This window comes from Brachypodium distachyon, chromosome 1, assembly GCF_000005505.3.
Source record: "Brachypodium distachyon strain Bd21 chromosome 1, Brachypodium_distachyon_v3.0, whole genome shotgun sequence".
In the NCBI taxonomy this organism is placed as follows: domain Eukaryota; kingdom Viridiplantae; phylum Streptophyta; class Magnoliopsida; order Poales; family Poaceae; genus Brachypodium; species Brachypodium distachyon.
In genome coordinates this window covers 58,665,204-58,679,738 of record NC_016131.3, presented here as the reverse complement: position 1 = coordinate 58,679,738, position 14,535 = coordinate 58,665,204, and the positions used below count along the sequence as shown (strand labels likewise).

Below are 14,535 nucleotides of genomic sequence, written 5' to 3'. Positions count from 1 at the left end.
ACATTATTGTATTTACAAAAATATAGTAACTTTAGGTCTAAACCAACTGGCTAATTGCATATTAATTTCTACCACAAATGTACAGTTTCTAAAATAAAACGGAAATTATGTTTAGATGGTCTTGGGCCTGGCAATTGGCTCAGGCCGGTCAAGATGCATTAGGCCGAAATCAAACAAAGGCTTTGCCGGGTTCTTTGCCTAACCCATTTGGTTCGAACGACACTAGCATACAAATATTGTTTTAAAAAACAAGAGTAATGATGTTTAAACTGTCATCATAGGGGCTCGCATGATCTTCAACTAATCCAATTTGAAATGTCTCATCGCCAAAAACCACGCATTAATCTCCCAATTTCAGCTTCTTGGACCTTCTTTGTGTTGCACCTGCATGCACTGTTGCACACCTATAAGCAGCCTAATTAATCATCCTAAAACCTCTCATATCGATCACCATCTTGCTGCTTCCTTCCATCCATCAATCCATTCATGACCACATCTAATCACAGCTCATAACACAACTGGATCACTATCAACAATGGCGACGAGCACCGCCGCTGCTAAGCCGCACCCCCTCGCCGCCGCCGCCACCGCCATCGCCATCGCCATCATCCCCTTCACCCTCTCTGCCTTCTTCTTCGTCGCCGTCCTCGCCGACGACGCCGAGCAGATCCTTCTCACCATGTACATGCACCACATGATGGGGCCCCCAGGCCAGAGGTCCGTGCTCATCCTCAAGGGCTCCGGCCCCATGAACCCCTCACTCCCACCGGAGCAATTCTTCGGCGAGACCTACGCCTTCGACGACAAGCTCACTGACAACAAGAGCGCCTCGTCCCGGCTCGCCGGCCACGCCCAGGGCACGGCCATGCTGTCCTCCATGCGCCGCCCGGTCTACCTCGTCGACATGGTCATGCTGCTCGTCGGCGGCGAGTACGACGGCAGCACGGTGGTCGTGGAGGGGCTCCATGATGCCAGCAAGGAGGAGAGGGAGCTTGCTGTTGTTGGTGGCACTGGTGAGTTCAGGCTGGCGTCTGGGTATGTGAGGTGTACCACGGCTAGGGAGGAGAAGAAGTTTAATGTGTACGAGCTGTTTGTTAATATTACTATCCCTGGGGATGACAGCGAGCCGGAGCCACCGCCTGGGATGCCGCCGGCGCCGGAGAAGATGATCCCTATTTACAATTTGACCCTCGCTAATTAATTAGTCGGTCTGTTTGTTGCTTGCATATATTGCATTGGATTGGAATGCATCATGCATGTGCTGTGAGGGGGGATGATTTATTAATCTCGATCGTGCCATTTGTTTGTTCGATTGATCACCAAGAATTTCAGTCAAATTCCGTTAATTAAAACGTGTTCTATTCTAACACTATTGTGTGATGATCTTTATTGATTAACCGAAAATGGGGAAACCTACGAAATTTATAAGTAGCGAACGTTCGTCCTTACGGTTTGTCAGACCACAGGAAGACGTGGCTGCGACCGCTCCATGTTCTTCGGTCAACTTTATTTCCGCGAGAGTGGCAAATTTAGCCCGTCGCGCAACAAGACTGAGGTAGAGTAGGGAGCGAACGTTTCGCTCCATATGCGTTCCCTTCATAGCCGGTCAAGCTCAAGCAGCAGCACCGGCACGCACGAAGACGTCGAGCTGCAGGACGGCGTCGTTGCCGTGCCAGGAGGCCGTCTTGAGCAGCACGTAGCCGGACGCCATCCTGAACTTCCCGGTGCCGCCGACCACGGCCAGCTCCCTCACCGGCGACAGCACGGCGTTCCGGCCCGTCACGGCCAGCGTGCTCCCGTCGGTGAGCAACAGGTTCATGGAGAGGAGCACCGCGGGCGGGCCGTCTGCTTTGGTGGCCGTGACGTAGAAACCCTGCGCGCGGCCCAGCTGGAGCCTGGAGCTAGCCGGGCTTGGGCCGTCGGTGAGCGGGTCGTCCATGACCACCGTCATCCCGAACCGGGCCCCGCCGGAGCCCGGGATGATGGGCCCCGTGCCGTTGATCACCACCACGGCGCTTGGGCTCGGGCCCGTGTAGCTGTCGTGCATGTACATTCGCAGGTGCTCGAAGCCGGCCATGGCGCCGCCGTCCACGGCGGCGGCTAAGGCCTGCATGATCATCGCCATGAGTAGTAGCATTACTGCAGGCATGGCGTCGAACGAGCTTGGAGCAAGCTATAGGTGCATGGATGCTTGGGCCGGTCGATCCATGGCCTAATATATAGCTAGCCCATCAAAGTGCCTAGCTAGCCCGTCAAAGAATATACCATTAAAAAGTTCATTTGACTACTAATCTAATCATATATTTTTTATGAAATATAATTTATAATTTGCTAGTTAAATTTGTAATTTTGAAAACGTGCATGCCTCTTAAAATGGGACGGAGGTAGTACACTGCTGAGCATGGGCCATGCATGCTAGTGAACGGGATCGAGCCGCGCAAAATTTCAGTATCGATCAAGTTTCACTGGTACTCCCCTTATTCTAAATTCTTGATTCAAATTTGTCCAAATATAAATGTATCTATTAATTGTTAAAAAACGTCTATTTAGAATCGAGGGAGTATTTAATAGTGTGTTAGTAGTTTCGTATCCTATTATCACTCTTAAACGTCATTTTATTAGCTCTTTCGTATTTCAGCATCATCTTTTTCATTTCATTTCATTTCCACATATATATGCGAGTGGGCATGTCAGCGTTTTGCAGGTGCGACTGGACATATGGATATGATCGATGATCGACATGATGGAGGCATGGGATCGAGAAGATAACCCCATGTGTAGAGCTTCATTTGCACGCAATGCTGAGGACACAATACATGAGCTTCATTAACCAGAAAATTATTCATGGAGAAGAAGCTGATCGATCGATTCATACATGCTCCATGACTCCACCAACCTGGATAATAACTGAATTACCTGGAGCCTAGCTACTTACTTAGCTTCAGATTGCTGATAAGCCGATTAATTTCAGTTGGTACTGTTTGGGCCATGCAGTGCATTCTTGTGAGTGGAGAGCAGCTAGCAGCTACTGTACATATATAGCAAAATGAAGACATGGATGCAATGATCGAAGCCGTGTATGTATGGGAAGTGAAAGTGGACGGCGTGGGCAAAAAAGATGGCTCATCCAGCAGGGTTTTGCGAGTGCGATTGGATATGATCAATCAGACATGGCTGCATGGGATCCACAAGATAAGAGAACTATGTTTAGTCTCTGTACAAAATAAATAAAGGGCCATCTTGCATTCTTGTCTTACTGGGCTTGCAACCCAGTACGGTGCAGCCCACTGTACCTTATGGTCCGGCCCGCCCGCCAGTCTAGCTAGTTGAGAGGCTTTGCTTGCTTGTTCTAAAAATGTAGAGACTTCGCTCTCCTCTAAAAGAAAAAAAAAGTCTTTTCTTAGATCCTGCTGAACAAAAAAAAAGTTTGTTACTCTACTCGATCTGCGGAAATATGCAACGTACTTTGACTGTGCAATGTAATGTAGGTTGACTTATGCATGTCAGCATGTGATACACACACAGTTTATAGTTATGTTGGTCGTTTTCACGGTGATTAGTTAGTTAATTGACACCACAAAATGATACTACACATAATCCCATATTTTCATTTTTGTATGATTTTAAGTACTTTGTCAAAGTAACTAACTAAAAAAAGTACTCGTAGGCTCGGAGCAACCCTCTCTGAATAAAAGAAAGGAGTGACTAGCAACCCCTTTGGTTCCATCATATGGATTATGGCTCATGAGCAGAGTAGGTGGCAATTTTGAAAGGGCCGGCCATTCATTCAGGAGAAGAGACAGGGGAAGTCAGTGTGCCTAAAAAAAATGGCCTCGGATCTGCCAAATCGTGGTGAAGACTGACCCCTACAACACATTTCCTAATCAATTACTAACAAAGAGATGAGGGATTTGATCATGACTACACGCGCTCAAGGGAATACTTTAGGCAATTCAAAAGAAAGTAGGCAGGCATATGATGCTCTAGCCAGACAGGTAGCTAAAACACTTCTCATCGAGCAGGGATGATCGATAACCAAGGAAAAAAGAGAGTAGAATATACAATAGTGTGTGTGCCGATCTTCTACAGCATGTAAGTAATATACTTATCATTATAGGAGTATCCCAGATGGATGTAGCATCAAGAAAAGAACAACGTCTCATATGCAAGTAGTCATGTGTGCACCACCAGAATGACAGGATCCAATCTCAACGAACGACAAGACACACAAGAAAGAAAGAAAACATCCACCAAACACACCACTCACTACCCACCGATCTAGCAGGGTACTGGAGTATGTCTCACGCTTCTCTCCCACCAATAATTCTAGCTAACATCGATTCCCCAATCCACTGAGAGCTCTACTGCCGGATCTCATCCACTCAGCTCACTGCAGATCAGCCACTCCAGGCAGCTCAGCTGCTCTGTTCTCCTCTGCTCAGCTCACCAAACGCCACCAACCATGGCCACAAGCACAGCAACCACGAACGCACTAACCCACCGGCCATACGCCGCCGCCGCCGCCGCTCCGGACGCCGACTTCCCGGCTGCACCACCACCAGCTCCACCACCACCATCAATGGGGGAAACCGGCGCAGAAGCGTCAATAGTACCAGTCCCATTAGCCATGGCAACATAAACATCAAGCTCGATGGTCGCATCAGGGCCGCTCGAATTGCTCGTCTTCCAGAGCACATACCCAGACGCCATCCTGAACTTCCCTGTTCCCCCCACCACAGGGAGCTCCCTGGTGGTCTCCAAGATGTCGTCTCTCCCGAGCACGGCGAGCGTGCTCCCGTTGTAAGCCCCCGTGGTGAAAAGCAGGTTGACGCACATCATGAGGACCGGGCCCGATTGGGAGGACATCATGTAGTAGCCCTGCGCCCGGCCCACGGCGGCGGAGGAAGGGGATGAGGTCTCCGTTAGGGCGTCGTCGACCACCGTCGTGTCGCCGAAGGCTATGCCGGGGAAGGCGGAGGCGGAGGTACTGGCCGGGCCTTTGATGATTTGGACGGCGGTTGGGTTGCTGCCGGAGACCATGTCGTGGAGGAAGAAGTGGAGGTGGGTGGTCGTGCTGCTGTCTGCGGCGGAGGCGAGCATGGCGGCGGTGGTGAGCAGCAGCGTGGCCGCTAGGAGGAGGACTCCGGCGGGAGACGCCATGGATGGCTTGAGATTTGGGGGTGAGAGGCCGAGGCCGGGGAGGGGATTAAAGGTTGGAGCTTTGAGGTGGTACACTCTGAACCTTTGGTGGTGGCTTAAAATAGATGGTCCTGTCCTGGGCAGTGTCTAGAGGGAGTTGTTGCAGAGCAGAGGGAAGATATCTGAAGCTATGGCAAAGCTGAGCTTTAGTGTAGTACTTGGGTTGTTGTGAATGAGGAATGATTGATTAGTGAGAAAGATGTGTGTGTTAGTTGTTGACCTAATTAAGCAAGCTATATATGTACAATACTAATATGTAGGAGTATGAATGGATGAAAGAAACTTTATATATATAGCTGAGTTGTTAGGAGCGGGAGAATCGTCCGTTCTTCTTGGTTGATGCAGAGATCGACGACCAAATGCAATACAACAACTTATTTTTTTTCTTTCTTTGTTGTTTTGCTTGGTGGTGGGTGTCGGATCGATAACTGTCCCCTTTTGACCGAATTGAGTCTACTCCTGTTAGGCTGGATGGTGTAGCTTGAAGGTTAGGATGATGGCTGTGCTTGACTTGATGCTTGCTTTTCCTTGCCTTTGGCGATGGGTAAAGCGTAAAGCAAATCGCTTCTCAAAATGATATATTGGGTGACGAGAGAGACTACCTGCCTACACATATACGTGTGACGTACGTACCTTACTTGCTTGGTCCTCCCTCCGTCCAACTAGGGTTCGGTTAACCAAACCTTTGACCACAAATTACTTCATGAATATCTGACTAATGTGATCAAAATCATATCCATGAGCAAATATTCTTGAGTAAGAATATAATGAATATGAATCTATGTCATATAATTATATATTAATAGAGTAATTTGTGGTCAAAACATTGGTGAAAGGAAAGCTAATACGTCCCATATTGTTGGACGGTGGTAGTACTAGTAACTATTCATCGTATTTTTCAGCATGGCAAGCGATTCGTGGGGCGAGTGCACACGTGGCACCTGACTAGTGGGTCCCATTGATCAGAAAGTGTTAGTGGGGTTCTATGTGAAGAATGACACAAAATGTGTGGTTTTCTGAAATTTAGTGAAAATAATATCACTATCACTACTATTCACAAAAAAACATTTGTCTTTTTTGTCTTTTTTGTGATCTATTTATAAAATTTAACGAGTATTGATCTCCAACCCACCGCGCATGCACACGGACACAAATAGGTCTGAGTACTTTGTTATCAACAAAAAAACAACAGTAATACACTAATAATGGTCCTAACTGTGTTACAACTGACATTTATTCTGATCACAGTACAAAGTTTACAAGGAATTTCTGAAATGTTACAATAACACCAAATGTTACCATATAATACATAGTAAGTTTTTTTTTTGAGGACAGACATAGTAAGTAATTTTTGCTATTATAATGATCCATTGCGACGATAAGTGATACATCATGCCCAGTTGGTTCCTAATTAAGTTCCTGGGGGTGGTAGAAAAGGGCCGAGTGAGCCCATCAGGAAGAGCACGTGTGTGATGAACTCCCCACCGGTGCTGAGATGCTGCATATGGAAAGCACCCCCGCATCGAGGCGCGATGTAGAAAAGCATCTCCAGCCATACGGCCGCAATGAGGTCCCAACGGTGGACTTCTCCCTGTATGCCCTGCAACTCTTTTGCCACTGTACATGCGTGAGGCAACACCGGAAAATCAAGATCAATACTCATGTTGGTTTCTGGAAGTTGCACTTCTCTGCTGCTGCTGCTGCTGCTTCTCAGATTATCTTTATTGGCTGGTTCGTACCCTCCTTTGTTCGCTTCAAACACCATCCTGATAGCATCTGCCTCACCTAGATCTGAATGCCCATCAAGACAAATCTTCCTATGAGTTTCAATGTATAGGAGCTTGGTGCTGTCGGTAAGCATCACACTGCACTTGAAGACAAGGTACATGATATAGTTTGACAGCTCTCTGCTCACCCTTGTAATCTTACTTTCATAAGGACTAGTGTTGCTATTTTCTCCGAAGTAGCATATCTCCGTTGCAATGTGCCAGATCAGCACACTTGTTGGCAGATCAGCACTGTTGATGATTGCGTGCATAGCCGGCCACCTTCTCAGTGCTATTTGTCCACGGAAGGTAGCAAAATTCCAGCTGTGTTTACTTGCTCCGAAGTCTAACAGTTTGTCGAGGACAAACTTCTCGAGATCTTTCGTGATGGGAATTCTTGTTAATGTGTTGTTATGTAAATGCTTGCCGATCCATTGTGGTAGAATCGACAGGATGATGCCCATGCCATCTTGACTAGTGTAAGTTCTGATCATGCTATACTGTGCTAGCATTTTGGACCAATGTTTTCTACGCAGGCCTGCCGGATGAATATATTTGGCAACACATGTAAGACCGGGACAAGATGCTTCTGAGTCAGTCGAGGCAAAGTAGGAAAGAATGGTCATGGAAAGAGATGCCACCTCCAGAGTTATGGCCCCTATGAGTAATATGTAGGAGATTGTGATATCAACCCGGCTGTAGAGTTGGCCCTTTTCAGCAAACATGAAGATCACTAGGGTTATGAAGGATGAAAGAAGTGGGAATAAGCATACAGAGAAGGTGATAATTAGTCTCATCATCAGTTCGTGGGTTTCTACTATCTTGATATGAAGAAGAGAGATCATATTGCCAAAGCAGTGAAAATGAAACCTAGCTTTGGTGTAGAGGCCTTCATAATGGCGAACAAACCGTGCACTGACATAGCCGTAGGCCCTGCATCGTTCTTCTTCAGACTTGAGCGATCGGAGCACGGCAGGTATGAGAGCCATATCATCAGCAGTGAGTAGACGATTGACTGGAGTATCAGACAATACTATGTCCAGTGTGCTAATGCCAGGAAGTCTCATATCGACATTAAGCATTTGATCAAATAGCCTGTTCTGGATGTCCGAGTGCTCATCATGCAGCCTTAATGTACTTCTACCCTTTTGTACATGTATATATTGACCCATAAGAGACCAGTACATAGCTTTAGAGAATTTTGGGCTAGCAATGTAGAGGCAAAGAATACGCTCGGCGTACTTGACGCACCCAGAGAGGAACATGAGCACAGTGGCAGCTAGGAGTCGCCTATCCTGCCAAGATGATATGGAGATGACGTAGACGGCCACCGCTGCTTGGGTGACCAATCCCAGCAGGTGGCGTCTCCACAATTCGTTGTCCTGCAAAGAGAAGGAGGTGATAGTGTCCTGACCTCCCAGGTGGAGGAGCAGGAACGGTGCCCAAAAGACAAGAAGATGGTGCGAGCCGCTTGCATTGGCTGCGAGATGGCCAAGAACGAAAACGGCAACGGAGTCAGCCGACAAGTAGGCCAACCATAGAAGCGAGTTGATGACACGGGATACGCTGTGCCTCCGCATGCCTGCCGCGAACAAGAGGAAGACTTGTAGGCCAAAGCTTGCGAGTATCAAACATTGTATCTCCCAATCGTTCCAAAGCCTTTTGATGGCCTCCAAGCTGAGGACCAAAGACAAAAAGAAAATTCATCCCTCTACATCTACATATGTTATACTAGCTAGTTTTGGTTTCATCTTGTGTAAATTCTGAGACAAATAATTAACAAGCATCAATGTCCGATAGCTAAAGAAGTATAAGTTGGTGCATCTTAAAAGGGATCGATGGAAGAGAAAAATATTTTGACAGAATATTTAATTAAGAAAGCATCTGCAGTGTACAAACCTATAATGTGTCCTCTAGAATATATATCTAGCCAGGGGTATTTTCTTAAACAAGTTAAATGAAAGAAAGCTATAGTATATTATATACCTTTGTTTAAGAAAATGTAGTATATTATATACTTTGTTTTTCCATCACAATGGCCCCTCCAAGGTCCTCAACATTTCTTATTGGCCTCATCTTTCAATAAGGTGGATAGATTAGATTAGACAAGCATGCAAGATCATATGAGAGGTGCACGAATGGATGCATATTTAAATAATACACTGATGGAGTAAATTCCAAGTTTCGGGGTATCAAGAGATGCTTGCTTCCACGAAGAGAAAATTTGCATGTGAGCTTTAGCATATAGATGCATGTTTGCTGTATGAAAAAGTAAATTAAGTTCCCAAGTCATCAGGATGCCAGGAATAGTATAACTAGCTGTATGAAGAGCAAAGTATTTAATTTCCATCAGATTATGGCAGTTTAATTTATATTTTGAGCAAAATAGCAGTTTAATTAATCCCGCCAGTTCGATTCGTCGATCTTAACTATACTACCCAGCAGAGAAGCTGAATGCTAGTTTGCTGGGCCTAATTGTATATGGGCTGGCCTCTCTTTCTCCGATGTGGGCGAGAATATACACGCCACCCTCCTGTGGCCTTTGGGCTTGTGACTGATCACCTCAAAAAACAAAAACAAAAAAACTCGCAGAAGATCAGAATCCAAAAGATCAGAAATGAAGGCAAGAATTGTATTGTGGTCCATCAGCCCATTTGCTAGTTTGCTTGTCTTGGTCACTTGGAATTCGACGGCACAAAAATGAAGGCAAGAATTGTATCTAGCCAGCAGGTCTTGAGATTCTTTTCCCCTTTCTGTAACGACCGTTTGGGAACCGATTCGATCTTGTGCCAGGCTGCTGCAAAACAAGCTTCTTAGCCCTGCCAAAACAAGCTTCTTAGCTCTGCTTACACAGCTAGCTGAATGCAAAAGGTTTCCTGGGCCTAATTGTGTATGGGCTGATTTATCTTCTTAGACATGGGCCAGAATAATACGGTAGCTACTACCTGTAGCCCATGGTCTTGTGACCGGCCAATCAACTTCATAATTTCAAATTTTGCTAAAAAAAAACTTCATAATTTCAAACGAAATGGCTTATGCACATGCAAAAAAAGAAGGCCTATATGTATTCTTCCAGTAAAATATTGTCCTTATTCTTTCAAAGATCAACAAACTATCTTCCATTCATGGTATTAGCACTGGCACTGGCATTAATTGGCATGCATATCTTTACTACTACTTAATTGGAAAGATTCCCTTTAGTGCAAACTTGTACTAAAACAGTGACAAGTATTTAGGAACGAAGGAGTACATTATTTCTCCTTATTAATCAAATTGTTTCTTGTAGAAGGACACAATCCATAGTCATGAGTCATGAGTCATGAGATCAAGATGGTCTGAACAAAGAGACAACTATTTTCATAGTTATTTTCGGAAGAATGAGGCAGAAAGAAACGTATAAGAGATGAAATTGCTTGCAAGTACAAAGCTAGAAGATTCTTTCAACTAAGCCGTTCTTTCAACTTAATTTTTGCAATACCACGGTTGATCTTGGATTTATACCAGTCAAGTTATACTGCAAAGCCTGTTCTGAGCTGAAATACTGCAGAGCCTATGATAAGTGCTTGTGAAAATTATGGTGACAAACGAATCCTATTGATTCATGTTGTCATTCTTGAAGTGGCGCTAAATTGAACCTAGCAATCTGGACACTCCACATTTAATTTTCTTGGTGAATATAGGAGACCACATTGTAGGAGGCTAGGTTATATTAAAGGGTCGAATGGTTTCAGTTTTTTTTTATTTCGATTAAGCTGATGTCCTGTTGCCATACCAAGAATAATGTAGCTGACGGTTTGTACCAAGAAAAATGGAAGGGTGCTGTTTCTTATTATTTGTATTGTGGCAAGGGATCTTGAGCTGTTTTTTTGGTCTTGATTGCTTTTAAGCGTCATCTCACCACTTTTGTTCTTTAGTATTCCATTCTTTTCTGATGTGCATATCTTGTTCCATGTGGTGGTTGAAAATGATGATATATCAGTGAGGATACTTCAGGTATTGACCCGAGGAAAAGATTGCATGCTTCGAACGTCAATGTTCCATAGTTCTGATTTTGTTCCACTGTTAAAGAAGTTAAGGTATCATGAAGCCGTCATCGTCATGCTTTTGAGCAGGTGACATTCAAGCTTTTCCAATTGATGCCTAAATATTTTATTGAGCGATATGTTTAATTTAGGTCAGGCTCTATTCTGATTATTCGATCTTCCTTATCCGCATTACCATGGTTGCCGTTGCCTCTTTGTCATCATCTCTTCATTTGCGTGTACCCATCTCAACTTCGCACCATATTTTTTCAGTAGGTTTTCAAGCTCTTGAGGTCCACCTAAACATAAATCAGTTACTGATGTTTTGGATAGATCATCAGGAAATTGTTGGAATTGTTTCATTATGTGTTGATATTATTTTTACTGAACCAGCCATTCCAATTTTTTTTAATGCTTGAACTTTTTTTGAAGTGCTATGTTAGCTTAATAAATTTGATTGTTACGCTACAGTTTACATTGATGGTCATCGAGAGGGGAAAGCAATAGGAAGAGGCTGATGCTTGTCATGACATGGTTATACATTGTTGAAGGTTGTTGAAAAAAATGCCATTTTGATCTATATCTTTGTACATTTTATTTTTCATTCCGTTGCAACACACGGGCAATTAACGAGTGTTTATTAATTTCCAACCTCTGAGGTTCATTTATTTTGCTACTTTTAATTTGCTTGTAGAAAAGCAAAATTTACAGTACCAGCTGCACTCTGACGATGGAGTAACAGCTAGTGCTTGGATTTACCAGAGTTGCAACAGCACTTGCAAGTGACCAGCGGAAGGCAGTATCCGCTGTCGTAGCCGTCGCGGACGCAGGCGCCGGCGCCGCATCCCCGCCGCCCGAAGGCGCCTCTGCTGGTGCATGCGATGATGATGATGATGATGATGCAATTAGCAGCAACATCAACAGCGCGATAAAAAAGGCCTTGTTGCCTCCCCCCGTTTCCATGGACGACTGATGATGATCCATCTATAGCTGATGGCCTGATGCGATGTAGCAGCTAGCAGCAGTTGCTCTTAATTTATATATGCCCCCGATTAAATTCAGTGTGAGAAGATAAGGACAACGTGTAATTAAGTTGTCACTAAAGAATTATATAATGAAACTTAATTACTACGAATTAATTAAACTAACTTGTATCTTCACAATTTGTAGTATCCTGATGTAGTAACAGCAGTTATATATAATTTGTGTTTCTTTTTCGCAAGACAATTAAAATGAAACAAAAAAAAAATCAAATGATCCGATCGATCTCTGATCAATTTTATGTCACTAGCCATGCACGAATATACAATTATACAAATATGTCACTGAGGAAGAGGATACGCGTAAATAGACGGTAGCGGCCATAAACGCCTATCCCGACCATGACTCCGGTCAAAATGGCGTTCACCACCTGCAGGAGAGCGTATACATGCAGATTTTGCCCACGATCTTAGAGAATTCACTATATGCATCATCGGAGCATGTTCCGGTAGAATCTTAGATAATGGTCGATACACCTGAAACATTAGTGCAAGATTATGACATAATGTACGGTAGGTACTGTAGATATATGCTCTGCTGAAAAGGAGCCACATTTCAAGAGCTCATATATGTAAGATACAAGTTTTACAATGGTTGCGATTTTACAAACCGTCCAACCTAGTTAATTCAACGGTGAAGAAATATGGAGTACTGGACAGTACTAAAACAAAAGTACTGAAAAGTACTAAATTGCAGGAGATGCCTGACCTGAAGACGACGACGCAGGAGACGGTTCAGGTTTGTTGGTCTTCACCGGAGAGGCCGCGATTGGTTCAAGGCTGAATTCCTAGATGGGCGACGGTGTTAATCAGAGGCGATGCTTTCGCATGCAAACTAGGTCTACTGAACAGAATAATCGATCGATTGATTCTATACAAATAATCGATTCTACAAAATCATCTCATTCAATTGTGTCCATGAATTTAAAACATCCTTCTTCACATATTAATCCATCAGTTCTGTTATACTGAGCAATCGATTAGCAATTACTCGTAATTTGATAAGATCGCAGAGTGCATGTAAATTTCTGATTACGCCGTGCCGCCGCAGTGGAGTTGCGTTGGTTCTGATTTCTAAAAGATTGCTAGCGGCTGGTGGGAGTCTTAGAGAGGCGGAACAACGTGCTGCTAGAGATACTTCATCGGGCCTCCGTGCGTCGGTGAAGATGTGCACATGCATGTTGACGGCGGCGGCTCAGATGCGGGCGGCGTCGTGCACGCATGAACGGGGAAGTCCGCCGCCGTCCATGGCGGCGAGGGAGGAGGCAGTTGTGCGCTATTAGGGATAACCGGAGTAGATTAAGATAAACATAGAATTAGTCATAATTACCAAAAGAAAATGACTAAAGTGCAGTACCCTTTAAAATGGACGTCCAGATTTACTTGGTACTCCCAACTCTAACTAAGAAGTACACGGTACTGTAAAAACGCTCTAATTAAGAGTACAAATCAACGGATAGAATTAATTCTGACGGGAGTACTGAAAAGTACTGAGAATTACTCGACAATCACCGTAAAAACGCACGTATGTAAGAAGGAACGAATAAAGCAGATTAACTAGCTAGTGCAATGAATTAACCACACATTAATTAGTTAGTGCTTATTACCTCGTTCCATAATTCTTGTCTCAAATTTGTCTAAAAATGAGTGTATTTATTCCTAAAAAGTGTCTAGATACATGTAATATTTCGACAAAAATTATGTAACGGAGGTATAACGGAGGTAGTAGTTAATAAAGGGACGTGCCTATTTAGCATCTAGCTGAAAACCAATTGCTTTTCAGTTGGATTTTTCAGCCAATTAGTCATTAATACGTGGTAAGTCCAGTGCAAAAAAGAAATGGTATGATCAACAAAAGGAACCCCGCACGAGACAGACGACCAGAAACCGGCCGAAGCTCATCTGCCCAGCCCAACATATAGGCGCACTCCAAAATAAATAAATAAACACTGCCCCAACAGCCGCCACCGAAGCTCATTTTTGTCGTCTGAAAATGAAACCGAAAGAAACTAGAACCGAAACTTAGACTAATCTGCATTTAGATGGAACAAGAAATAGACAAAAATGACTCAGCTAAGACTTCCTTCACTAACTAACTGGGCATACATTGAAACTGAAATTAAAATTCAGACGGCAGATTTGAAAAATAGAAACAACTGAAACCAACTCAAACAAATTTACTTGTTGATTAAAGGTTGCAAATGACAAATCAATGGCCTAAGAGCCTGGCAAATGACAAAAAGCAAAAGCCACATTTAAATAGATATTGAATGATGTTATAAGCAAAATGTCAAAGTCAAAAGTCACACTTAAACCTAAACAAACTGGGTCTTAGGTTTTTCCTGTCCTTCTGAAGGAGGTGGCGAATTTGGTCTGACCTCTTGCTGAAATTCCTATAGGATTGAGATGTCGGAAATCAATCCGTAGATATTTTGAGGATCAATTCCTTTGAACCAAAAATCTTATAGGCTAAAATCCAAAAAAATCGTATGGAATTTCTTCAAAATC

At 44.0% G+C, this 14,535-nt stretch overlaps 4 protein-coding genes across 4 annotated transcripts; 1 reads left to right on the top strand and 3 right to left on the bottom strand.

Moving 5' to 3' along the window:
- The first annotated feature begins 460 nt into the window (after positions 1-460).
- On the top strand, positions 461-1,254 carry LOC112269284 (dirigent protein 7-like). Its single transcript, XM_024455718.1, has one exon. The coding sequence runs from the start codon at positions 536-538 to the stop codon at positions 1,199-1,201; it is 666 nt and encodes a 221-aa protein (XP_024311486.1). The 5' UTR covers positions 461-535; the 3' UTR covers positions 1,202-1,254.
- On the bottom strand, positions 1,241-2,168 carry LOC100831097 (dirigent protein 1). Its single transcript, XM_003561464.3, has one exon. It carries the CDS (start codon positions 2,147-2,149, stop codon positions 1,613-1,615), a length of 537 nt encoding a protein of 178 aa, XP_003561512.2. The 5' UTR covers positions 2,150-2,168; the 3' UTR covers positions 1,241-1,612.
- A 1,916-nt stretch (positions 2,169-4,084) lies between these two features.
- LOC100822156 (dirigent protein 1) lies at positions 4,085-5,484 on the bottom strand. The gene has a single exon (XM_003557645.4). It carries the CDS (start codon positions 5,158-5,160, stop codon positions 4,444-4,446), a length of 717 nt encoding a protein of 238 aa, XP_003557693.1. The 5' UTR covers positions 5,161-5,484; the 3' UTR covers positions 4,085-4,443.
- A 907-nt stretch (positions 5,485-6,391) lies between these two features.
- Positions 6,392-9,077, bottom strand: LOC106865797. Its single transcript, XM_024455712.1, has 2 exons — positions 8,952-9,077; positions 6,392-8,642 (listed from the first exon to the last, which is right to left on the bottom strand). The coding sequence occupies exon 2, from the start codon at positions 8,543-8,545 to the stop codon at positions 6,611-6,613; it is 1,935 nt and encodes a 644-aa protein (XP_024311480.1). The 5' UTR covers positions 8,546-8,642; positions 8,952-9,077; the 3' UTR covers positions 6,392-6,610.
- Positions 9,078-14,535: the final 5,458 nt, after the last annotated feature.